Source organism: Lachancea lanzarotensis, scaffold LALA0S13 (assembly GCF_000938715.1).
Source record: "Lachancea lanzarotensis genome assembly LALA0, scaffold LALA0S13, whole genome shotgun sequence".
NCBI lineage: Eukaryota > Fungi > Ascomycota > Saccharomycetes > Saccharomycetales > Saccharomycetaceae > Lachancea > Lachancea lanzarotensis.
The window spans coordinates 224831-248539 of NW_019212891.1; the positions used below are offsets into that span (position 1 = coordinate 224831).

General features: G+C 44.2%; 9 protein-coding genes, 1 non-coding gene and 1 pseudogene across 11 annotated transcripts; 5 read left to right on the plus strand and 6 right to left on the minus strand.

Moving 5' to 3' along the window:
• Window positions 1-100: 100 nt before the first annotated feature.
• SPC105 (LALA0S13e02586g1_1) lies at window positions 101-2668 on the minus strand (the record flags this gene model as incomplete). Its single annotated transcript, XM_022773376.1, has 1 exon — window positions 101-2668. One exon carries the CDS (start codon window positions 2666-2668, stop codon window positions 101-103), a length of 2568 nt encoding a protein of 855 aa, XP_022630973.1.
• Window positions 2669-2888: 220 nt separating this feature from the next.
• RTC6 (LALA0S13e02608g1_1) lies at window positions 2889-3181 on the plus strand (the record flags this gene model as incomplete). The annotated part of the gene is made up of 2 exons (XM_022773388.1): window positions 2889-3041; window positions 3110-3181. The coding sequence occupies 2 exons, from the start codon at window positions 2889-2891 to the stop codon at window positions 3179-3181; spliced, it is 225 nt and encodes a 74-aa protein (XP_022630974.1).
• A 206-nt stretch (window positions 3182-3387) lies between these two features.
• RTT10 (LALA0S13e02630g1_1) lies at window positions 3388-6384 on the minus strand (the record flags this gene model as incomplete). Its single annotated transcript, XM_022773399.1, has 1 exon — window positions 3388-6384. The coding sequence occupies one exon, from the start codon at window positions 6382-6384 to the stop codon at window positions 3388-3390; it is 2997 nt and encodes a 998-aa protein (XP_022630975.1).
• Window positions 6385-6759: 375 nt separating this feature from the next.
• Window positions 6760-10149, plus strand: PAN2 (LALA0S13e02652g1_1; the record flags this gene model as incomplete). The annotated part of the gene is made up of 1 exon (XM_022773410.1): window positions 6760-10149. One exon carries the CDS (start codon window positions 6760-6762, stop codon window positions 10147-10149), a length of 3390 nt encoding a protein of 1129 aa, XP_022630976.1.
• Window positions 10150-10288: 139 nt separating this feature from the next.
• Window positions 10289-12427, minus strand: TCO89 (LALA0S13e02674g1_1; the record flags this gene model as incomplete). The annotated part of the gene is made up of 1 exon (XM_022773421.1): window positions 10289-12427. One exon carries the CDS (start codon window positions 12425-12427, stop codon window positions 10289-10291), a length of 2139 nt encoding a protein of 712 aa, XP_022630977.1.
• A 2300-nt stretch (window positions 12428-14727) lies between these two features.
• On the plus strand, window positions 14728-16464 carry VPS45 (LALA0S13e02696g1_1; the record flags this gene model as incomplete). The annotated part of the gene is made up of 1 exon (XM_022773432.1): window positions 14728-16464. One exon carries the CDS (start codon window positions 14728-14730, stop codon window positions 16462-16464), a length of 1737 nt encoding a protein of 578 aa, XP_022630978.1.
• A 22-nt stretch (window positions 16465-16486) lies between these two features.
• On the minus strand, window positions 16487-17995 carry CTI6 (LALA0S13e02718g1_1; the record flags this gene model as incomplete). Its single annotated transcript, XM_022773443.1, has 1 exon — window positions 16487-17995. One exon carries the CDS (start codon window positions 17993-17995, stop codon window positions 16487-16489), a length of 1509 nt encoding a protein of 502 aa, XP_022630979.1.
• A 1563-nt stretch (window positions 17996-19558) lies between these two features.
• PPQ1 (LALA0S13e02740g1_1) lies at window positions 19559-21190 on the plus strand (the record flags this gene model as incomplete). Its single annotated transcript, XM_022773454.1, has 1 exon — window positions 19559-21190. One exon carries the CDS (start codon window positions 19559-19561, stop codon window positions 21188-21190), a length of 1632 nt encoding a protein of 543 aa, XP_022630980.1.
• A 208-nt stretch (window positions 21191-21398) lies between these two features.
• On the minus strand, window positions 21399-21470 carry LALA0_S13e02762r. Its single transcript has one exon. It is a non-coding gene; the product is annotated as a tRNA-Glu (tRNA).
• Window positions 21471-21832: 362 nt separating this feature from the next.
• CBC2 (LALA0S13e02784g1_1) lies at window positions 21833-22447 on the plus strand (the record flags this gene model as incomplete). Its single annotated transcript, XM_022773465.1, has 1 exon — window positions 21833-22447. The coding sequence occupies one exon, from the start codon at window positions 21833-21835 to the stop codon at window positions 22445-22447; it is 615 nt and encodes a 204-aa protein (XP_022630981.1).
• A 246-nt stretch (window positions 22448-22693) lies between these two features.
• LALA0_S13e02806g lies at window positions 22694-23440 on the minus strand (annotated as a pseudogene). Its single transcript has one exon. A coding segment is annotated over exon 1 (747 nt).
• Window positions 23441-23709: the final 269 nt, after the last annotated feature.

Below are 23709 nucleotides of genomic sequence, written 5' to 3' on the forward strand. Positions count from 1 at the left end.
GCATCACATGACCGTTCAAAGCTAACAACCAGTGGTAGCCAGTATCCGAGGAAAGAAGATGCTCATAGGGCGAACTATTGCTTGGGACAATCTGTCTGCATTATACAGCATGGATTGCTTCAAAAGCTTTTTGCCAGGGCAAAAAAGAAGATGCTTTGGACTTGAAATGGAATATTAGACCTTTCCAATCCGAGCCATTTTGACTTGCGCTTTTCAATCGAAGTTTAAGAAACCTTTTAGACCTGTCGCTGTCCAATGCTAAGACGAATTGATCTAGTGATAGCAGAAAGGTGGCACAATCATTCAAGATTGGATCGTAAAACCTAATTTCGATGTCAACTTGTCCGGTCGACGCGGTGACAGCTTTACACGGAAATACTAGGTTGAGTGATTCGAACTCAATAAGCATACGGCGCACGTTTTCGGACTTCGCCAAAAGTGCAAAGATTAGTTGAGCACCATTTCCTGCTGACCGTTGCGCAGATTGAATGGTCGTCAAGCATAGCGCTTTACAAAGATCAGTTGCAGAATCTGCAATTGAAATAGCGATCTCGTCTATTTTGTCACTTTTAGTAACATCAAAGTTAAGTACGAAGGGCGAGCCTTGCAGCTCAATCTTCAAGACAGATCCCTCATATTGTCTCAAAAGCACCCCTGACAATCTCTGCATCATTTCGAATATGACTCGAAGCTTGGGCACTTCATATTTGGTGAATTTAGAACTCGTCTTGATTCTTGAGTTGAGCAACGCTATTTCTTTCTGGGCTTCGATGACCTTCTGCTTAGTTGTTTTTACCTGAATCCTCAGAGCTTCTGCTCTCTTAGACATTTCAGAGATTTTCTCAAGGTCTTTTAACCCATCCTTCAATTCCGCTTTTAACGACTCGATTTTAATGCGATCTGGAACAGTGGGGCTGCCACAGTTGTTTTTTTTGAACTTTGAACTTTCTTTGCAGACGCGGATTTCTCTGACTATGTTCTGTTTTATCTCGAAAATCCTATTTTTTATGTCAGAAACGTGAGTGATTCGAGTTGACAAAACGTCTAGTTCTTCTCTCAAAGTGAAAAGATTCTCCTGTAAAACATTCTTGATACCTTTCAAATGTCCCAGCCGCCATCCAAACCAGACTTTGACGGCTTGAAGTCTGGAATATTCTCGAAGTAGAGTTATGCGGCCATTCATTTTATCTCGAGTCGCTCCTTGAGAGTCGAGGTATTTTTTGAACAGACTGCTTGATGCGCTCGTACCAATCTGCTGTTCCAGCTCTTCAAAAAGTAATTTCGACCTCTGTACTCTTCGAAGTAGCTCTTTACAGCAAAAAGCGTAGATCTCCAAAATTGGCATATTTGCGTATAGCGCCCTATACACGTCGACCGCCACTCCATGTCCATTTTCAGATACTTTACCGAAGCCCAGTTTGTTAACGGTCGTGGATTTTTCAATGTCACGGTGAGCTTTGATTCCCACAGTGTCCAAGAACGCACCCAATGACAAAGACTCCACTTCTGAATTGTTGAGTTTAACCGGGTCATCAGCATGCGCGCGGCTTCCAGCAATGGCGGGTATTTGAATGGGCGATAATCTTTCCATCATTGTCAATTCCATGTCATCATCCATAGCCGTCCCTGCCATCGCAGAAAAGCTAGCCTCATCATTTTTTGTATTTAATTTTCTTCTTTTAGAAGAAACATTTTGATCTTGGTGCATTTCTTGCGAAAGGTTAGAATCATCAATTTCTTGGGTGGAGGTGACGATCAATTTTGAGCCCAGCTCATCTGAAATTGGTAATTGGTTTGCAATAGCCTCTTCTCCATCAGCAATTGTGACAGGTGCAGTTATAGGAGTTCTAAACGGTTCGGTTGTCTCCATATCAGATTGGTCGTCATCGACAGGCCTTGACGAATAAGAGACCGTCTCAGGGTGTTGAATTCCTCTTTGGGGCCCGGTGATATCCATATTTACATCCCCTTCTATGCTGATAGCTCTAGAAGTTTGCGGTTTGGTGAGATCCAGGTCTTCCCCAGAGTCGTCTTCCTCGGCGTCTCGTTCCGGTCGCGTAGATCCTGATCCTCTAAACTCCGTAACTTCCATATCTTCTGCTTCATCAAAGGTCTCTTCTGATTTTTCTGGTTTCTCACTATGCTTCGAGAACAACTGAGTAATCTCCATGGAAACTTCTTTATCGAAAACTGGAGTGTAAAGAGCGGATTCTGCACGTCCGTCAGAAACAGCATTTGAGATATCACCACCACTCTTCCACGGCTCTCCAGCTTTTAAAGAGTCCGCCAGTTCTTCAGCAGCCATATTGGAAGACCCTTTGAACGCATTTTTCCGCCGGGGTTCTCTTAAACTTTGTGATTGCTGAGGTACAAAATCGACCCTGTGAAGTGTTACATCTGGTGCAAAAGAGACTCTTCGCTCCACTTTCAGTTTAGACTGCAGTTTGGATGTGTTTATTCTAGATGTGGTATTGTTTTGAGTCAATGAGCTCGGGATCTCCTGAGTGCTCCCGAACACTGGAATATCCGAGATTGTTAAATTCTCTTCTCCACCTTCTTCACCCAATTTCTGCTTCAAAATGCTCCTTCCTGGAACCACAAACTTAGAAGGCAGATCACCATTATTGGCTTCATTTGAGCGTCCAGATCCCTCAGATGTTTGGCTCATTTAGCGGTTAGATTCGCCACTTCCCTCTAGTGTGAACTTATTTGTTGGTATTATTCAATTTGACATCCATTGTTTACCAGATGAGCCGTCGAGAGTGCTATCACCAAATTTAAGAAAATTTGAATATCACATACAATCGAACCTTGGTCAGATGAGCGAAAGGACAGGTGCGATACTGAGAAGACTTCTGCTGGCGAAAGGCTGATTATAGTGCCATACAATGTTTCTAGGACTTCTAAAAGCAAAACCCTTTGGGAATATATCGCAGCAGAGCCAAGGACTTCTAAAAACAGCACTTGGGCTTCCTAATCCGCTTCTCACACGAGGTTTCAAGGTCAGAACTGCTATCAAAAAATTCTGCAGTGATTGCTACGTAAGTCCTTTTGCTTATTGTAAAAACTTTTGTTTCGGTTTTATGATTGATACTAACTTACTCTAAAGATGGTGAGGCGTAAAGGACGGGTTTATGTTTACTGCAAGTCTAACAAAAAACATAAGCAACGCCAGGGTTAAAGCTCTCATTGACGAGCATTTCACGAAAAACTTAGCATGTAAATAAAAAGGGATCATTAATAACAGTGCAACAAGGACGAACTGTGTCGGTTCTTATCAAGCGTCGTATTAAGATGAAGGGGATGAATACTGTCGTTGATTTTGGCTAGGACTTTAGCCAGTTAATTACCATTATACTACTATGTACATAAATTTTCTATCATCGTTTATGCTGAGTTCAATCTCCAGACCGAGAAACCGACCCCCCCGACAAGAAGTAGTGTACCATCCGGCGTCGAAGTAGCATCGAGACAGCCTGTGTCAGCATTTGTCGTGTACATAACGTCCTTGAGTTCCAAACGGTTCTCACGGATATCGTAGTACTTTAACCTTTGATCCACGGAGGCAGTAAGCAGGGCATTTCCATTGTCAATCAGACTACCAGCAGTTACAGTTGAGGCTGCCGCGGTCTCGTCAATACTCAAAATTTTCCATGTTACGCTGTGCTCCTCTTTGCCCATTTTTAGTTCTGAGATGGCTACCGCATTATCATCACCACCAGTGTATAGAAGACATGATGCATCGTCTGTTTGCTTCACCTGTAGAAACTTCACACCAGCCCGATGTACCAGAAATCTGGTGAAGTATGGTGGGAGTGCAGAAATGGTAGAAACACCAGAGAAGCTATCCTGAAGTTTGCCATTTTTGACGTTAAGAGGTAAGCTTTCGGTTATATCCCAAATGGCCAGATGGCCGTCACTGGGTGAAACTATCAGCAGGAGAGAATCTTTCAGCGGAAGCAGTTCGGCATTCAAAAGACAGCAGGTTTCGTATGTCCCCGAAGCAAAAAGTGTAAACTTCTCACTCTTGTGATCGAAATACCAAAGCTTGATGGCAGAGTCGGAATAGATTGTCACCAGAACAAAGTCTTGTGAGTCCTCGATGAAGCGGACATCAAAATCCATAATTCGAAGATCCGGTAACTTTGCTGAAGTCGGTAAAGTGGCTATAGCTTTCATGTACGGGTTTGAAACAAAGTTTGTGGAGATTTTCCACAAGTAAAGTTCCTCACGGGCTGCAGATGATATGAAAAATTCATTACTCACAAATTTGCAGCGTTGTAGCCCCGAAGTATGTTTCCGGAATGTCCAAACTGACCTGGATTCCCCACTCTCCTCGATAGAGTTGAGTTTGATCGTTGTATCTTCTGCGCCGGAGCAGAAGAGTCTTTGATCTTTTCCGTACAGCCCTGGATGCAAGGAAACATCCCTCATTTCCCTGCCATGTATACCGTTTCGCAACATCTGTGGAAAAGTGGGTTTGTGCAGCTTTCTTATATTTAAGCGAGAAGCTTTAACGTAAGCGAAGACGTATTCGTTCGATCCATAGTTAGGTGAAAAAATCCACTGGCGGTGAGAGCCGCCGCAAAGTTCATTCATTATCTCGAATTGCTGCGTCTCATTATAACTCTCAAAGTAATTGGATTTGAATCCATACGTGATATAGTCGCCATTTACATCGTAGAATGCACCCTCCAAAAATCTTTTCGAGGTTCTATTCTGAAGAACACTCTCCGCCTCACCCGTTTCCATATTGATGGCAGTAAAGCAATAGAAGCCGTCGCGATCGGTGACGGAAAATAGGCATTTACCGTCATTTAATTGTTCCACAAACGTGAGAGACGTTATCGTGTCCCCCGGAAGCAACCTATTCAAAAGATGAGGGGGCTGATGATCATCAGTGAGGCTGAATACCGCCAACGAGCTGAATTTTGAGCCAATTAACAAATAGTTGTTATGATAAGCCATGCAGTTGGCACTGAAATTATGAGGCCGCGGGAATCTATACATTGCTGACACTTCCAAAGATCTGCTGTTAATCTTGAAACAGTGAAGATGATCTTTCGGGTTGGGAGACTGAAGAATCACGAACAGATCGTCTTTGAAACTATCGACAAGACAATTTGTAACTTTGGAAAGTTCAGGAACCGCTGCTTCTAGGGTTTCTAAAATCTGACTGCCATCTTCAGAAAACTTGACGATAAGAATATCGCCAACGCCATTTGCCAAGATCACTAGATTGAGTTTCTGGACGCCCGTCATTACGGAAAAGTTTCTGAACTTATGATTTGTGAAGACAGGGGACCAGGTGGCATTGAAATCATTGTATTTTATCATGCTGCCTTCTGATGTTATCACTACAAGTCCAAAACGAAGCCAAAAAAATCCTTTGATGATTTCTTTACTTGAAAAGCTCATACCATGAGCTGAGATGTCTTCTAAGGAGAATGACTGGATTTCATCGCCAACTCTACTGCGAGATTTCAAATCCGTCAACTTAATGCGACCGTCATTGCCTGAGGTGACTGCAATCATTCTATCTGAATCTACATCTAGGCCCCACACACTTTTGCTCATATGAACCTCGTAACTCTCACTCTGCGTTAAAACGCATGTCGATTGACACACATTCCACACGCGACATGTGCAGTCTTCTGAAGCACTCATAAGCTTTGAATCGTTATCAAAAAACTGCAGATTCCAAATACGCGCGCTATGGCCCCATCCGGTAGAAAGCAAATTGCCTGATTCCAGGTCCCACAGTTTGATGGAACGGTCATCGGAACAACTTGCCACATAACGCCCATTTTTGCTGGCTGTAACATAGAAGATTGAGCCTTCGTGCCCTGTAAGATGATGCATGTTCTGCTCGGAAAAAAGGTCCCAAACCAACACGCCGTCCATCACGGTACCTGCGTTGATTTGAACCTTTTCTGTGCCTCTAACGGTGATTGTTCCGGAGTATAAAATGGATCTTTCCCCGTATACAGCCCTGGTTTTTAGCACTACAAGTCCAAGATCGCAACACAGCACTTTATTGTAGCTAGTTAGCAGAAAAACGGTTTTTCCATCAAAACTGAATTCTGCACTAGTAATCCACTCAGGACACAGTTTTTCTAACCCTAACTGGTCCCGCGAGCTCAAAAGACTAGCCACGGACACAATACTCACAGAACGTGCCCCATAAACCATAACAGTATCGTTTTTAATCGACAAACCGTGCACTTTGTTCCGCTGAAACACCCGGCACTCGTTCAACAGTTTGCCGCTGAAAACCTCGTAAACTTGAACGTATACACCATATCCGGCGAACACATAGTTGCCGTGAAACTTTACAGAAATGGACGGGCCATAATGCGACAGTTGTTCGACTCTTAAAGCCATAGGAAGCTGTTTATTATATACAAATTCGATTTGAAATTATCGTTCATGTTCATTCGAACATTGAATATATTTTATGTATATATATTATTATATATATATCAAATATACAAATTGATGGAATTGAAGAATCATTCGACAAGTTGACTTTAAAAGAAGAGTAAATTGACCAAAGATTGAGTCCATTGAGAGCTGATTGAGAGCCAAATTGACTGTAGTTTGAGTGCGGTTTGAGTTGGGAACGATATTGATGGGATTAAACGGGTGAAATAAAGTTAAGAAGTGGAATTTCGACGTATTTTTAGTGTCAGAAACGGTAACTTAGTATATCAATTCTTGTTGACATCGGCAAACGTTACTGAATTTTATTGATTTATTATGAACAACTGGCGGCTCACTTACCGTACGCCAGCTGATCTTACCGAGCATTTGAGAAAGCCGTATTTGCTGTATGACGAGCGTAATAAAGATGTGACTAAACTCATATTCGATGAACACGCCAACCTTTTGTGGGCTGGAGACACGTATGGTAGAGTCTCTTCTTATGATCCGGCCTATTCGCTATACACACGACATGCAGGGCATATTGGTGGTAATGCCGTCGTAGATATGCTCAGTCATCCGAGCGGCGTCATATCTCTTAGCACAGACTCGTTGAATTTCGCTAGCAGACGGGGAGTAACGAGGCTTAATCTAACGAACGCGGATGTGGCACAGCTTAGTGACATGCGGGCAATGTGCTATGCCGGAAGCGGCGGCAACCACGTTTTTTGCGGCGGAATTAACCCCGGAAGCGGACTCATCGACATCGATCTTCAAAAGGGAGCTCTTTCACGCAACATCGATTATGCTTCCAAAGTCAAGCTTTTGCGTTCCGACAGTAAAACTTTGCTCATAGGCAAGCAAAGCGGATCTATTGATCTACTGGATCAAAACTCCAACCAGCTTATCAGATCCTTTGCAGGCCACTCGGCAACCATCTCAGATATGGATTACAGAGACCATACGCTAGTGACCGTAGGAATGTCTAAACGATTCAACCAATTGTGTTCAGATCCTTTCGTGAATGTTTACGACTTGCGAATGATGCGTCAGTTAACACCAGTCGCATTCTCATACAATCAACCCATAAACACACCCGGAAGCGCGGGCGCTGACTTTGTGCGACTTCATCCAATACTACCGACTGTTATGACAGTTGCATCCGTATCGGGTGCTTTTGATTTTATAGACCTCGCGAACCCCACGTTAAGGAGTCAGTACTGCCATCCCTGTCACTCTATCTCACAATTCCAGCTTTCCTCGAGCGGTGATTACATTGCTTTACTAGAGCACGATAACAACGTAACCACATGGACACGATCGAAAGAAATGACCGGCTTTACGAATGGCCCTACTGTGTTGGAATATGCAGACTTCCCGGATGATAAATATTCGCCATCTGAAACGGATGTTGACGATGTCAATTTTCCTCTCAGTTCTGTCGGAATGCCATACTACTCAGAGAAACTACTGTCGGCATGGCCTCATACCATTTTCAGAAGCAATGGAACGATTCCGAGACGAATAAACATTGAAATACCCAATACACAGCAAGTCACTTCGCAGTTGTTCCAAAGATCCAGTTCACAACAACGACCTTTTCAACCATTACCTTATAATGCGAGTAAGTTCGGACCTCGGAATATGGTGAAGCCTTACAAGTCTCTTAGAGAAAGAAAGAAAAAGCTTTTGATATCAGACGAAGACGGTACAGACAAGAAAGATTTGATGAGATATAAGGCTTCAAATGAGTTTGAAGTGCCTCCTGCATATGCAAAGCTGCAAATGGTCTACGGGAAGTACGGGGTAGAAGACTTCGATTTCAAAGCATTCAATGAAACACACCTCTCGGGGCTGGAGTCTGACATTGACAATTCTTACACTAATGCGGTGCTGCAGATGTACAGGTTTGTTCCAGAATTTTACAATTTTGTTGTTAGCTGCTTAAAAGATGACCCTTGGTCAGAAAATTCGCTATTGGCAGAATTAGGCTATCTTTATGATATGATGGATAAAGCTGGTGGCACCGTTTGTCGTGCATCAAACTTTCAGAAAACTCTAACGTCTTTCAAAGATGTTGGAAAACTCGGGCTGTTGTGTAATTCCCTTGTTACCAGCCTTGAGAAGTCGTTTACTGGGTTGGAAATTCAGGACCAAACACAACCGGTGGATCTGGAAGCATTTGGAGTATCCTTAGCCTGTGATGTACCACAGAGATTTAACGACTTCTTTATACAAAAGCTGATTTCTGAAGAAGTTGACAAAAAGAAGAATTCATCTTACAGTATCGTCATGAAGGAGCTCTTTGGTTTCAATCTGGAAATTGAGACGCGCAGCATATCCTCGTGTGGAAGTTACGAAAAGCAAACCTCCAATAAGTCAACGCTCATCATCAAGAGCCCAACTGGCAATAATCCCAAGTACTCCAATAAAAAGCTCTCGAATCAGACTATCTTGCCTTATATTGAGTCATCCATGAACAGGTTTAAACATGAAAAGGCCATTTGCGGAAAATGTAAAAAGCCAGAAAATGTTGAGTTCGAGTTTACCGTCAAAAACCTTCCTCCTCTTCTATCCTTAAACATCAATTTGTCTAACGATGAGTGGACAATCGCAAAGACTGTGAAGAATTGGCTAGCTAAAGAGTTTTATGCAACACTTTCAAAAGACAGACCAATTTTGAAGCTGCAACCTACTGACCTCAAAACTAATACCGCAATTTTCAAATATGAGCTTACAGCGTATGTGGCGAGAATTGCGGACGACCTGACGGAACCGCATTTGGTAACGTACGTTAGGGTTTGCGATTCAACGTTTAAGAAAGGAAAGTGGTTTATGATCAACGACTTTTTGGTCGTTGAGGTGGATGAGGAAGAGGCGCTCAACATTTCACCCTGGTGGAAAACTCCTGAAATTTTGGTGTATTCCGACGCCGAAGAATTACGCAAACCATTTGTTCCTGCTTCACATTTCCGCATTGATCATAGTATTCTATATCGAGACTATTTTGGTGAAAGCATCAGACTAGGGCTCGAAAAAGATTATAAGCTTTTGACGAACTCTGAAGCTCCTAAGCCAGGAAGTCTTGTTGCCATGGACGCAGAGTTTGTTGAACTTGCCGGTGAGCAGGTGGAAATTAGCTGCCGTGGCCAGCGGACCTTGATCAACCCCAAAAAAACTGCACTTGCAAGAATATCAGTCTTGCGCGGTAACGACGGCGATGACTTCGGTGTACCCTTTATCGATGACTATGTGGTAAACACAAATCATATCGAAAACTACCTCACTCGATACAGCGGAATTGAACCTGGGGACCTAGATCCGGCAACTAGCACAAAGATGTTAGTGCCACGGCAAATTGTTTACCGCAAAATTTGGCTGCTACTCCAAATGGGATGTATATTTGTTGGCCATGGTCTCCAGAACGACTTCAGAAATATCAATATTTGCGTCCCTCGGGATCAAATAAGAGACACGGCACTGTACTTTCTACAAGGAAAACGTTACCTTGCTCTGAGATACCTGGCATTTTCTCTATTGGATTCCGACGTCCAAAGTGGTAACCATGATTCTATTGAAGACGCTTATACGGCACTTGCATTGTACAGGAAATACCTACAGCTTGTTGAAAGCGGAACTTTCGAAATAACATTGGACCAGATTTATGAAGAGGGACGGTTATGCGGTTTCAAAGTGCCAGGAGACCGCAATATAGCATTAATGTGAGTATTGACAAGGACTTCCCTTGAAAGGTAGTTGTAACAATAGGTACTAATTAATGATGATCGGCTCTTTCATTTTCTGTAGTTCTTGAAACAAGTGCGCTCTGTATAAGGTCATGCCAGCATACACATCGTAAGAAAATTCAAAGCCGCTGCTGTTGATTGAAAGCGCTTTCCATACGCCGATGGACAGCCCTAGTCGTTGGTTGTAGCGAGCCAGATCCTAAACCTCGTTGATGGTTAATGCTGTTTGAGGATCCGTAGTTTGTTCTCAAATTGTTGCGGGTCTGTGAGCGAAGCGGCATTCCATAAGAAGTTGAAGATGAATGACTGAGGTCATTCTGTCCCGGGAGGTCTGACCTTTTATTAAAAGCCGCACTTTCTTTGTTCCATATGGTAGATAAGACTCGCTGAATATCAATGTCTAGATCAAGCTTCTCTTTGCAGAATTCTTGAAGTGACTGCTCATTCTGTGAGCCATTTTTCCTGAAAACTTTAACGAGCTCGTTGATCTGGGAGTGAGCTAAGCGATTCTTTTTTGAGTCTAATCGGTTTCGAGGAGCTGTCCTGTTCAGGGAAGTTGTCACAGGATTACTAAAGCGTCTCACGTTGGTATACTCTCTGGATATTCTTTCGAATTCTCTTTTGACCTCAATATTAGAAGCCAGGAAGATGGAGTCTAAGGTTGGGACCTGGGAGGAGAGATCTATAAAAGAGTTTTCGCGCTGCAGCCAAAGCTTTTGCTGTGTCCGAGATTCTGTTCCACTGCTTTCAGTTTGCAAAAATTGTGAGAAGTTATTGAAATTTGACAAAGGATCTGACCTTTTGCTGCTCGAATTCCTGGAATCCAATTGCGGGCGGTTATTAATATGAGGAGTTATGATAGCTTGTCCTGTTCTTTGATGCAAAGATTTGCTTGGCTTGTTTTCCGTCATTAGTTGTGTTGGTCGAGAAAGATGGCTGGATAGACTGGAAATAGAAGTAGAAAAATCGGGTTTAACCGAACTTTCACTTATGTGTTGCGTACCATGATTTGAGTTAAAAGAGGCAGCAAAATCACTGTTGATATACTTGAAGTTGTTGTTATTGGAAGGGATTGCTCCATTTGCAGAATTTTGAATGTTGTCATTTCTTAATATGCGAGAGTTAGTTTCTTCTGACAGAGATGGGGAGCGATCGAAACGCTTTTCCATGCCTGTTGATTGCGATAAAATTACTGTCGGGCTATACTTCAAGTCAGTTCTTTTTTCTTTGTTATAATCATAACCGTCACTGATGTCATTTCCGTCGTCATCAGCATACGCCAGATTTCTCGTCCTATTGGACGTAGGCCCATGCCTTTTCAAACTGTTTGCCATGGATTCAATGTTGTTCGGTGCGTCGATAATGTCTTCTTCAGTGCCATCTTGATCTATTCTATCCGCAGAGTCTATTCTGTCATCATGAGCAACATGATTGACCAAAGTTTCCTTGCTCTGGTGATAACTTTGTCTTGGTATTTGATCCTGATCGGGGAGATTCCCTGTACTACTGATGTGGTCATCACTTGAAGGCCGAAGGTTAGACGGTACTCCATAGGAAGGTTGATTTTTCAATGTGTTACTGCTACCGGCTCGCGAAACGGAGTTTTCAAGATCTTCAACAGACACAGCATGTGATTGAGATGGCACATCGGTTCCTAATAATGTGTGATCTTCCTCCGAACCACTTGTCTCTGAGGCCCTGTCGTCGGTATTCTGTTCCTGTGCCTGCGATTCGTAAACTAAATTAGGCTCAGTTGCTCCATTCTTGGCTCCCGATTGACGTTTTGATAGTCGGTTTCTGTCGTTTGGTCTAGTGCCTTCCCTTTTGACCTCTTCATCTGTAAAATATTCTACCTCTTCGTCTGTCGTTGAGTGATCCTCATACATCTCATCGCCATCTCGTAGCTCTAAAACAGATTTTGTGCTATTTCCACGTTGCGGCTTGAGTCCAGATACTGGAACAGACGATCCACTCGAGTTATCATGGTGTGAGCTCGTCGAATTCGACGAAACCCGTCCCAATGCTGTCATACTGAGACTGCTTATGGCCTTTCTCCGGTGCAACGAATCACTACTTTTAGATTTTTTCATCCAACCTGGCCTCTCTTTCGTTTGGTCTTCGACTGCATAGCTTCCATCATGACTCAAAACTTTTCTCAGTTGGTTCAGCCCCTTGAAGTTTGCAGCGCTCTTGCTTCTTGATTTCGTGCTAAACTGTTTTAGCTTTTTGCTTGTATTTGCAGCATGCTTGTTATTCATAATGAGGATATTTTTATACCTACTTGAAGCTCTCGGCTAGTAGAATTCGCGTCAATCTGATGCTCAGTGTCAAATGTCGTCCTCTGATGCCTTTCAGGCCTACCATCTAGCTATCAGAAGGTGAGCTACCTGCTGTCCCCGCATGCATATTTCACTATATAAACATCTGGCATTAAGTACGAACATACTTAACTCTAAATTAACACCACATGATCATCCAAGCTAAGAAGTGTCATCGCAGCGGCATCAAGAGTGACATTGAATTCAATTGTGAGCTTCATGTCAGCTTGACAAACTCCCAACAGACACTTTTAAAAATCGTCGGACAATCGGCTTTGACCTTTGATGTTTTCATTCTACAATCACCAAGATTTGCATTAGATGCCGATCTACTCAATTGTACTGAGGAGAAGTTTCAAGTGGCCTACGCGCGATCCTTTGACTATTCCAACTTGCGTTTCCAAGACGAAAAAAATGATCCGAAACGTCAAAATCGCTCTTTCGAGTAATTATCTTTGAGCGCAATGGAGTTTGTGCCTACGAAACAACAGTGAACCTCTATAAAAGACGACGTTTGCATCAGATAACTTTCCCGATCTCATCGCCTGCAGTTACACGTTGAAAGGCTCATTCAATTGTCAAGAAAGGCAACAACAAGCACTGGCAGTTTGGGAATCAGAATTGTTGACGACGTAGCGACTATTTTGTGGTGTTTAGAGATTTATGAATTCACTTTTGTTGGCACTTCAAACCTCATTCGGTAATATCATCCTTGAGTTTACTGCGAAAAGCTTCGCTCACCTTTTGGTCGTCAGCGGATTCCCCCTTTTGATTGTTCGAACATACAAGACACTCACTCTGAATTCTTTCATATTTATAAGAACTCCATCCACTTGCTTCCAAAAACTCCAGGCGTGAGAAACTTAACGACCAAATGTTTTTACACTTGAGATATCAATATCGGTGTGCTGTTCAGCTTTAAAGTTCTCTGTTTACGTTCTAGTTCGGAGTTTCAAAGAGTACTAGGGCAATCTGGCGGCGTATAAATTATTCAATATATCATGAAATCATGGGCGAACAGACCGCTCGTGAAAAAGACTTTTGTTGATCTCCAGAAATCAACGCAAGCGCGCCAGTCAACAGTTTATGCTTTAAGGGTAAGGTTTCGTGTTCAGAAAAATAAGCTGTGCCTCTTTTAATTCGTGGCAAACACTGCTGAGGTACAACCACCAAGCTTTTACACGTCACAAATAGTGCCATTCATTTCCAATACTTTGTCAAAGGATAGTATGACACTAATGGCTAATCTTTGGGTTTACGATCGATTGAAAAGCAATTGCCATCTTTGCCAGTTTCTCATCACACGAAAATCATCACGCCAACACTTGTTGAGCGTTTTGTGAAGGATCCCGAGAGCTGAGAAGTTGTAAATCCTGGTTCATTTGATAGATTTTGAATCTTGACAGTTCTTTTGGAACTCAGAAAACTGGTTTATTCGATATAATGCTATATCTGACCTCATGTTGAAGGCTACCTTATACGGGGGCCGACGTTTTACACATATCACTTGCGATATACAAAATCATTGTCAATTTCGAGGGTCTCAATTTGAAATAAGTCTTCGATGAATCGATTGCCATATTAATTGTGCTGGCGTCTTCCATAGACTCTTTGAGTTCACCCTGAGGCATAAGTTTTTGTCACTTTTGTTCAACCCGTCGCCGACCTGTGTTGGCCCACTGAACGAACTTGCATGCAGCTAGCTTCGAGAGTAACATATGTTCGAAGACACTGTGCATCAAAATCAGTTACTTTACACCATCCAAAAAGAACACATTATCATGGCTAGTCACCACTTCCAGTCTTTTGTTTCACGCTAGCGTCGATCGAAAGAGAGATGAGCAGTTTGGGAAGTGATATCCTCAAAGCTAGCGGCAAAAAACAATGATTCCTTCTCCTAACTCCGGTAAGAATCACTCATCTCAGTGCCCAAGCATCCTGTCACAAACATGCTAATTTGTCACCACAGACCGACAAAAATCAAGATAGTTCCACCGAGAAGAGAACGGAACACAGAGTAGAACCAAAGGATAGTGCGAAAATCCAACACGTTCCACCTTCAAATTGATCACCAGAAATGGATTTATCAGCGAGATATTCTGACTGTTTAAAAAGGTGGACTGTTAAACCTGTCAACCTGGATCACGTGCCCGGTAAGACGTCAAATCCCTTTTAGTAGAATGGCACAATCATCTTAAAAGAATAAGAGTTGAGCCTCCAGGAGATCACCTCAACCGGCCATGAACCTCTTCACTGCAGCTGACTTCTACATTAATCTAATAACCAATTCTCCATCCAAAGGATCACGAAATGCGGTTGCAGAAACTCGAATCCGGGCTCTACTACTCGATAAACACACAACTGGGACTATATCGATGTGCACCACACAGACGGCATTACTAGAGCGCGAAATATACCTTATAGACACATTGGAAAATGAGAACAGGGATACCATGCGCCATATGAAGTGTGTGGTTTATGCCAAACCTACAGATGAAAGTATTGAACTGTTGAGGAAAGAACTTGCCAACCCAAAATATGGCGAGTATCAGATTTTTTTTAATAACACTTTGACCAAGGCACAGCTAGAGCGTCTTGCTGAGTCTGATGAGCTTGAGGTGGTCAATAAAGTGGAGGAAATTTTCCAAGATTATCAAATTTTGAACGAAGACCTCTTCTCGCTAGATCTTCCTTCTACCGAGCTTTTTACAAACCAATTGATCTGGGATACGTCAGGTTTGCATAAGGCCACTCAAGGTCTCACATCACTCCTGTTGTCTTTGAAGCTGAAACCCCAGATTCGATTCCAAGCAGGTAGTAGACTGGCGTCGAAACTAGCTCAAGAGGTTCAACACGCGGTCCAGCAGAACGAAAGAACGCTGTTTGATTTCCCTCAGATAGACGCTCCGCCATTACTACTCATTCTTGACCGCTACCGCGATCCTTTGACCGCATTGCTACAGCCCTGGACGTACCAGTCTATGATAAACGAATATTTGGGTATAAAACGCAACGTTGTTGATTTATCTAGCGTACCTGAAGTTGAGCCAAGCATGCAACAAGTCGTCCTTTCCTCTAAGCAAGATCCCTTCTTTTCTGATACAATGTATCTGAATTTTGGCGAACTGGGAGACAAAGTGAAACACTATGTTTCTAGCTATAAAGAGAAGACGAATACGAACAGTCAGATTAACACTATTGAAGACATCAAGCAATTCATCGGAAAGTATCCAGAGTTCCGAAAGCTATCGGGCAACGTCTCGAAGCATATGGCAATTGTGGGAGAACTGGATCGTCAGTTGCAGCAAAAGCATATTTGGGAGGTGAGTGAACTTGAGCAAAACATATCGTCGGATCCCGGAAACAGCCAGAATTACGAGGAGCTGATAAAGGTACTATCCAACCCCGAAATTAGCAATTATTTCAAAGTGAAACTCGCGTGTATCTATTCTTTGAAAAATCCTGGTGCTGCACGTACATCTGAAATCTCAAAGTTATTGGAGCAACAAATGAGCGCAGAAGAGGTTAATTTCCTTCATCATTTCAATAGTCTTTTTCAGACCCGTACAAGTTCATCTCCATCTGGTCGAGAAAGAGAAGACCTCATCAGTGAGCTGGCCAAAAAATTCAATCAAAAGAATCACCCAAAGGCTGATAACGTTTTCATGCAACATGTTCCGGACTTGTTTACTTTCTTGAACGATTTGTCGAGAAACAAAATTCCTGACGAAAAGTTCCCATTTTTAGAGACGCCAGCGAGTAGGTCGCCCGCTCAAGACGTTATAATATTCTTTGTTGGAGGTGCTACGTTCGAGGAAGCTAGAATCATTCATCAGTTCAACAAGACAATCAGTGAAGAAAATGATGGGAAAATAAGGGTGATACTCGGTGGTACGAGTATCGTTAACACAAATGAATTCATGGACTATTGCAGAAATTCTGGTAGAAAAAGTACTGATATATCTGATCTCCTATAATCTGTATATACTAGAGCACGCGTCACGGGTCTAGAGCGTATTTTTTTTCCCATACGAGTAACTTCCTGGTTAATTCATCCATGGTCTTTAAGCTGTCATCAAAATTGACGTAGATCAAATCTACTTTTTTGATAAACTCCTGATTATCAACAAATTCCGTGAACTTGTGCTTCTCGACCTGGTCATCTGATAGCTCCAACTGTGTTCTTGAAATAAACTCTAAAATAGCACCAACGCGGCGTCGCATTTCGTTTAAACTCGTTCGCTGTGTCGGCAGTCTGGGCTTTATGGGTTTGCTTATTCCGATATCAGAAGTGTTTGAGCTGTTTTCATTGGATGGAGTTCGAGAAGAATTTCGGCCCCTAACTTTGCGAGCACCTCCACGTTTAGATTTCCTCCTGCTATCATCCTCTGAAGACGTTACAGAAGTCGTTGGTGGAGAGTTATTATTATTATTATTATTGACGCTGGGCTTTGCCCGCTTTTTGGGAGGTTCTTCTGCAAGTGGGACATCGATGGTTGGAAGCTGAGCACTGGATTGTTCGGTATCGTTTGAGTCTTGGATTAGGTTGGTTTCGAGTTCTTCGCCGGCTTGTGACGTGCGCCTGCTTTCTTTCAATGCCTTCTCCAGCATCAGCTGATACTGTTTCTCTTCACGAGCAGACGATGTGGCCCGACGTCTATCAAGAGAACGACGATCTTCGTCAGAATCTCTACGGCCATAAATAACCCTTTCTGGAGGGACGTTTTCTTTGCGTCGCTGTTGCCGCTTACGGGATTTCTGCTCTTCTAGTGGTAAAGCTTTTTGAGTTTCACTCTTGATATCCGTATCCTGCTTTTCAGTTGCGGCACTCGTGCGTCTACCGTTGCCCGTGTTTGTAGATCCATTGTTGCGAGAGGATGAGGATTCGTCGTCTTTTTTGACACGTCTATTTTGTCGTCTGGACTGTTGCACGGGCTTGTAAATCGACCTTCTTTGTCCTGCGTCATTGGTGTACAGCGTGTGCAGCTCAGAACGACATTTTTCGCACCAGTACTTCTCAGGAGCACTTCCTTCGCCATCTGTTATTCCTACACAGAAACCATGCTGCCACACGCTACACTGTTCGCATTGGATGTAAAGACCTGATTCATCCGGTGGGTCGATCTCTCCACAGATACACCGAGTCTCGCCCTCTTCTTCTTCTTCTTCTTCTGCTTCTGCCTCTCCTTCTTCTTCCACGGCCTGTCCATCCACATCGGCTGGAGCCTGCACAACTCTTAGAACAGAGCTTTTTTCAGTTTCCAAGGGTCCTTGAGGGTCATTGTCTTGACCATTAGAACGGTCTATTGGCGATTCTCCATCTGAAAGGGCCTTTTCCTGACTTTTTTGAACCGAACCACCGCGTACTTCCTCTTGTTCTATCTTACTCCCCTCATCTGTAGTACCGATCGTTTCGCTTGGCTGCTGGTTGTCCTGCTGTTCTGGATATTGCTGGAGAGGCGATGGAATAGCGCCTTGTTCTACCGAACTTACCGGTGAATCCACCATATCTGATGTTCTATAGCGGAGGGAACTGGATAACGACGTTCAAGAAGCAGCTTGCGTGTGTCAGGATCCATCCATGATGTGAGTTACTTATCCGTATTTCAGGTGTGTGTACCATTTAACGATCTTGAAATATGATTATCGCTTTGAACGCAGATGCCTTCCTACGACAGGGAGACAGAAATAAAAAAAGTTAGCTGAGCGGCTAGCCATTTTGTTCAAATACCGACCACTTTCAACACCACAAGCGCTGGATAAAGAATGCCATAAAACTAGGTCAACATGATCGTTTGGTCGATCAAACTACGCCGTGCTGGAAAGCACGGCGGGATATTGAAATAAAAAGATTTCCGGGTCGGTAAGGTAGGAGGACCCGTGTAGTCGGAAATAAGAGCCAAAGGAGATAGGGCAGGATAATAGAGCAAGAGGGGGTAGGTACACGATGAATCTGCGGGTATGAGCGCATAGCATCGTTTCAGTATCTGTTGTCTGCTCCCCTAAGCTGCCCGAAAGAGGTAAAGTACTCGTGACACAAAAGACGCGTACTCATGCTATTTTCCTGTCACGTGATGTACGCGTGGACCCTGAGAAAAACATAGTCTTTTTCTACGACAAGATTTTTTTCCCTCTGGCCCAAGATGTAAAAGCTTCAGAGGTGAAGAGGTAAAACAACACAAGCAGGGTGGAGGGGAGCGGCTCGCAAAGCTCACAAACAGAGTGATGTGGGTATTTAATTTCTTAACCCGCTCGCCAAACAATCATCTTTGCGGATATCTACAATCTCCCTCTCCTTCTACGCCTTAAATCTTATCGCGTTCCCATGATCTCCCTACTACTCGACACCCATCCCGACGGTTTGCATCCCAGGTTTCGTCTCCTTTCTATTCTTACGCCACACCTAAAACTGAATGGGTCTAGACCCATCTTTTTTAATCGTGCATGCGTTGTGCATGATGCGCTACCACACTATGGATCTTCCCCACATGGGCTGCCTCGACAGAATATCTCCGAACCTTTTTTGGGCACGAGACCAACATCTTTTAAAAGAGATAATCCAACGAAAATCCACCTAAACGAGGTCGGAAAAATCCCCGAATAACTCCTCAAAACGTACACGGCCATAGAAACTACACTCAAGACACCTAGAACGTTTGTAAACGTCCAGGTTTTGATATTTCCAGTTGCATCTTCAAGACTTTTTCAAGGTCTTTTCTTCTATTCCTCCCGCTAAATTGACTTTTTTTCTTGGGTCCACCCACGTTACCCGGCCAGATGATATCCTGGCTTATTTGACTAATGAAGAAAACCCATGGAAATCCCACAGAGAGAAAAGAAGAATATCCAGCGTAGCAGGTATAATCACTTCCATTACACCTTTTCTTCAGCATATACAAACAGCACACCCTCCAGATTCACATTCAACCCATTACACAAGTGGCGTACAACAGCGTACACTACAAAAACTGCAAAAACCCACAATTTACTATTTGATTATCGACGCATAACGGAACCTAGTCCTTCTTCTTTTTTTCAGTTTTCTTCGTCTATTTTGCCTTGCCACGAGCTATGGGAAACAGCCCGTCTAAATCCAGTTATGCCCTGCCGAGTACGAAGACAGCCAACAGCACGACCAACGGAGTCCTCACTCCTAGTGATGACCTGAACAGCAACGAACCTAATGACCCCGATGATAGTAGGCCTCTACCTACTATCATCACCCAAACACAACATACGAATCTCGTTCCGAGATCGGCTCCTGGAGAGCCAACCCCCAAACCCAAATCCAAACCTCATTCCCCTCCACCGAGCCTGGCATCGCTCAAAACAACACATTACACACATTCACCTGCCCCCAATGGATTTTCTTCGTCCCACGTGACCAAGCATCGTCGTAGACGGTCGACCACTGCACCTTACGATCTTGACATTGACATGTCTTTTGCAAAAGCGTTAGGAACCCAGTCTTTGGCTGGCTCAGGGTCTAGCACTAGCTCTGGCTCTAGCAATAATGGTACGATGACCCCGCCATCGTTCTCGACGGACTCGTCGTTCATGAACTTCAGTTTCACAGACAACGAGCCGCAAACCCCTGTCGGCAGCTCAGCGCTGGGAACGTCTACCACTCATCCGTTACCACCAATTAAGGAAGAGATTCAAGCCTCTGCTTCTTTGGCACGCAAGAACCGTGCTTCCAAAGCCATCGCTTCCCAAATACCACACGATAGGAGTGCGGCACCACCTGTTATCCTCAAACGGTATGCGCATGACGTTCAAGCCACCGAGTACGTTGACGTGGACGACGTGATTGAGAAACTCTTGGAAATTGGCAGTACTAGATACTATCAAGCCAAAGAATTCCCGTTCAGCTCCTGGAAAGTCCAAGTGATTTGCAGCAGAGCGCGCGAATTATTCTTGGATCAGCCATCGCTGTTGCGCTTGCAAGCTCCCATCAAGATTGTTGGGGATGTGCATGGTCAGTTCACAGATTTGATGCGTATTTTACGTCTTTCTGGTGTCCCGCCAAATTCGAGTTACCTGTTTCTGGGCGACTACGTGGATCGTGGTAAGCAATCGCTTGAGACCATGTTACTTTTACTCTGTTACAAGATCAAGTTCCCAGATAGATTTTTCATGCTAAGAGGGAACCACGAGTCTGCAAATGTTACCAAGATGTATGGATTTTATGACGAGTGCAAGCGCCGTTTGTCGTCAAAGACTTGGAAAGTTTTTGTTGATGTTTTCAACTCTTTGCCGCTTGCTGCTGTGGTTCAAGACAAGATTTTCTGTGTTCATGGTGGTATTTCTCCACACCTGCGAGAATTGCGTCAAATCGAACGCGTGGCTAGGCCCACTGACATACCCGAAGAAGGTTTGATAACAGATCTCTTGTGGAGCGATCCTGATCCTCAAAAATCCGATTGGTCTACAAATGATCGTGGAGTGTCAGTTACTTTTGGGAAGCGTAACGTCTTGGACTTTTGTTCCCGCTTCAATTTTGACTTGGTCATTCGTGGCCACATGGTGGTTGAAGACGGTTATGAGTTTTTCGCACGCAAGAAGTTTGTTACGGTATTTTCTGCTCCAAACTACTGTGGTGAATTTCAGAACTGGGGAGCTGTTATGAGCGTGACTACAGGTCTCATGTGCAGCTTCGAGCTATTGAAACCTCATGGCGGCAAGAACAAGTCCAAAAGCTAGTACGCCTGTCAATGCATACAAAGTAGCTGGAGAGTCCAGCTGCTTGTTTTAGTGTGTGTTTTTTTGTTTTCATCTTTATATAAACCTGAATATGTTTAAATTTCCCGTTTTGAATACGTTCAAGTCGAGTGAGAAGCGTTGCGTAAGAAGGATGTGTGAGGTATAGGTCTTGTTGTTGATCAGGCAGGCAAAAAAAGCGAAAAAATATCTCCGATACGGGGAGTCGAACCCCGGTCTCCACGGTGAAAGCGTGATGTGATAGCCGTTACACTATATCGGACTCGAAGATGAAAGTGAAAAACTTCATAACAGTATACGGTATATACAATAACACATGATTACAGAGATTAGCTCAAATGAAACATGACAAGCTTGATGGGAAGTACATTGTTAGCTGTATGGCAAATTTATCGAAAACAAACTAACACCAATCTCATCTGTCGTCATTGCTATGTCTTATTTGTTACTGGTTTCTGTGGATCACGCCAGCGTCAGTCACTCTTTGTATAATAAAAATATATTATTGTCGACATTAATTAATGTTAGGCTTTACCATTCAAAAAACTGTAACCATTGAGAACTCACACGACGAGCAAACCCAGTGGTACAACGCTCCAAGTTAATCACTCACATCTTTGAACCATGTCTTTGGCGGAATTTGACGACATACACTATGAACACTCGACTTCGCGGCTGGATGTGCCTTCGAATTATCTGATGAAGAAAGCACGCCGAAATCCCAATGGGCTGGATGAACTTCGCAAATCCATGAGATCTGCGACAATATATGTGGGGAATCTTTCTTTTTACACTTCTGAGGAGCAGATATACGAACTTTTCAGCAAATCCGGCACTATCAAACGCATCATCATGGGACTGGACCGTTTCAAGTTCACGCCGTGTGGGTTTTGTTTTGTGATTTACACCACACCTGAGGAGGCCCTAAATGCAGTGAAATATCTATCAGAGATGAAACTGGACGACCGTAACATATCATTGGACCTGGATCCCGGTTTTGAAGATGGGCGTCAGTTTGGACGCGGCAAGTCCGGTGGCCAGGTGAGCGACGAGCTGCGGTTCGAATTTGACGCTTCAAGAGGCGGCTTCACAGTGCCGTTGGTGGATCGTATTGGCACCAACCACACGCACAATTTCGGGGCACGTCGTGTGCGAGACACGTATATTCCCGGTCAGGATCAAGAGGAAGTACCCGAGGATGAGGACGAGGAACCAGACAACTACGTGCCGGGCGAGTGAGACGAGTGAGACGAGGGAGCGGGAGAGACGAGGGAGCGGGAGAGAGAGAGTCATTGCTGTGTTGCGCACTATGTACGGCGCTGTATACAGGGTTCGATTAAGAATTCAATTCAATTTCCATTTCATTTTTTTTTGGTGCGAGGGACGCCAGATCCCTTGTGAATGAAGGGGGTAAACCATTATAAACGTCAAATTAGTACAAGTTTTTAAAGTCCAGAGTGCAAGAACGTTGTTCTTGACCGCGCTTCACGACTGTGACGCCGAAGACGAGGACGAAGCCCGTTTCAACTCTTCGAGCCGATCAATCAACTTCTTGCGTCGTGTTAAGGGCGCAGACGTGTTGGCACGTCTTTCGGTCACTTCCGACGACACCGGCAACAAAGAGGAACCAGCTTCTTTGCGTAGTGGCGGCGCTAGAGTACCGGCGACGACTGTTGTGGTAGTGGTAGTAGAGGAGGCTCTGGGATGCAGCGATGCGTCCGTGTCTGTTGACGAGGACCGCGACATCAGGTAGTAATCGCTGAAAACCTTGCGACGCCGTACATTGATGAACCAGTTACTGAGCTGTACTTTGCTGAGACCTGTCTTGAGCAGCAGCTCGCGTTTCTCCTGTGGCGACGGGTACGGATAGTTGAGATGTGACAGAAGCCAATGGTTGAGTATTTCGACAGTCTTTTTGGGCAGGTTGGAGCGACGCGGCGCCGTCAAAGACGAGGAGGACGATGACGACGACGACGACGCAGAAGAGGGCGAAGACGCCGGCGACGGCACAGACTCCAGCGATGAAAACGGCGACGAAGAAGAGCCTGTGGAGTACGACGACGACGCAGAAGACGGCGCACTCGATGGCGCTGCAGAAGGCAGCGCAGACGGTGCTGCTGCAGGCACGTGCAGCCGCAGCGGCGGCGGCGGTGTCTGGGTGGAGACCGTGGTGTCTGGGTCCAGAGACGCGATCAGCGTCTGGATGGAGGGTAACTTGACGCCCCGCGACATGTCTGGGTGTTTGGTTCTTTTAGCTAATATTGTTCTTTCGCGTGTGTGTGTGTTCGTTGCTGCTGCACCGCCCTACTCACGCTGGGTAGTGGCTTATGCTTATGTACGCCTCCTGCACTGAAAAAACAACCTAAAAAAATGGACGGGTGTTCCCGATGTGTGGGTGTTTGTCGAACGTGTTTTTGTGTCGGTCTCTTTTTCACCCAGTTGTCTTCCGCCTGTTGCCTCTTACTCCAACCCCCCTTCGCCCCCCCCCCCCCCCCCCCACC